Consider the following 1789-nt stretch of genomic DNA (forward strand, 5'->3'; position numbering starts at 1 on the left):
GATGATGATGATGATGATGATGATGATGATGATGATGATGATGATGATGATGATGATGATGATGATGATGATGATGATGATCTGGTTGCAAGTTCCATCGGGGCGGGTAAAATAGGGTTGTTCTGTCCATCAACGCACACGTGATTGGGACTGACGTCACGTGTGGTCTATGGATATCACTGACACAGGGTTGATCTCAGGATCACGATGCAAACAGTGACCAGTGTGTTTGGCATGCTCGAACCGGAGCTTGGTCCTTCAGACAGCTTGACTACTCATGTATATGGTAACTACCCTTTTTACCGGTCACCCGCGAGATAGTTCAAGTGGTTGGAGCTCGAATTTACTAGTCGGAAGGTCCGTGGTTCAAACCAGACCTCTGCCTCTCGACTTCCCCTGACGGGGCTTGGGCAATGTGGCAGTATTCCAGCCCTCGTGCTTCCTTCGGGTAGCATGGCAGCTAGGCACCGGAAAGGTGGTCCAGCTGAGCGACTTTTAATCCACGCAGACCGGTTTCTTCGGGACATTTGTTGTTTGCGTCTGTTTTTCAAGTACGGTTATTCTATTTCCAAAATTACAAGGCCTGAAGATGTCTTTGACCACCGATGTTACCTCACTTGGCAAAGAACCCTTTGGTACCAAACTACTGGGATCAGTGGACGGGCCACCGATCTATCTCGACATCCTTATTGTAAAGAGGATGTGGCACCCAAAACTGTGCTGTTGAAGTGTAGGCTGAGTGAGTGAGTAGATCAACCAGAAGCTGTGTAGCTGGGGAAAACATTGGTGAGCGAAATGCTTGACCTATGTTTTTCGTGACAGACCTATCGTGGACTACTTTGATTTGTCCTGAATTTGATTGAGTAGACCACAATGCACCACCAATAAACCATACAGTTTAAGGTAAACGTGCTGCGAGGAATTTCAAACAAAAGTATATTACAGGTTCTGGGTCTTTTGCACAAAAACGTCGCAGAAAACCCTGGCAGGCGTTGCCTTTACGGTAAAATGAAGTCATCTTCAAGCAGGTAGCTGCCAGGTCTCCAAAAGAAACATCTTTGCTCCAGACATCAAAACCCGTGCTACGTCAGATGGTTTCTCCCGACTTCTTTGAGTTTGTTAGACAGATAAATAGGTATATTCACAACAGCAGTACTAGGACAAAGAAAGATTTTATTCTTTCCAGTGAGCTGTCTTCAAATCTGAAAAGATATATTTTTCACCGGTGAATGTATCGTTTAACACATCACCACCAGACAGTAGGCAATATCTCACTCCGGCGGAGTGGCCTAGGCACATAGACAAACCATTTTTCTCGCCCCTCCGCCTGATATGTTTTTGATCTGTTTCTCCTCTTTTGTTTCATTTGAAGAACATATTTTGTTACCTGTGTGAGAAATATGCTCCAGTTTACCTACCAGAGCGCGAGACAACTCAAACAAATGCGGTGAGTTCAACTTAGTAACCTGGAAATATTATTTGTTCTACAAAGCACGATGTTTCGGACAAAAATAATCTCTCAGTTGACCATCTTCTATGTGAGTGGTTCCCGGGATGTGGGCGAGAATTTTGGGTTTCAAAATATCATAGGATCTTTCAGAAGCTCCACATCTCCTTGCATTTTACCTCGCCCCTCACTATGGATGACGTAAGTGTTTATCCTACTCTGTGCAGTCAACCAATAAGAATGAAGCGCGACAACTTATTACAATTGGATGGCCCCTCAAACGCTGCTATTGGTCTGTTCCCCCAGGCGTTGCGTGGGTGTAGCAAACAGATGCATGGACTG

General features: G+C 45.0%; 1 protein-coding gene across 1 annotated transcript in view; it reads left to right on the forward strand.

Annotated features, from left to right (window-relative positions):
• Positions 1 to 1789, forward strand: part of T265_04621 (hypothetical protein) — a gene marked incomplete at both ends in the record, with an annotated part of 81599 nt that overhangs the window by 26060 nt on the left and 53750 nt on the right. Inside the window, one exon of the mRNA XM_009169403.1 lies at positions 1373 to 1447. Coding sequence (XP_009167667.1) covers positions 1373 to 1447 — 75 coding nt within the window. The remainder of the gene's footprint in view (positions 1 to 1372; positions 1448 to 1789) is intronic.

This window comes from Opisthorchis viverrini, assembly GCF_000715545.1.
Source record: "Opisthorchis viverrini unplaced genomic scaffold opera_v5_78, whole genome shotgun sequence".
Taxonomy (NCBI): Eukaryota; Metazoa; Platyhelminthes; class Trematoda; order Opisthorchiida; family Opisthorchiidae; genus Opisthorchis; species Opisthorchis viverrini.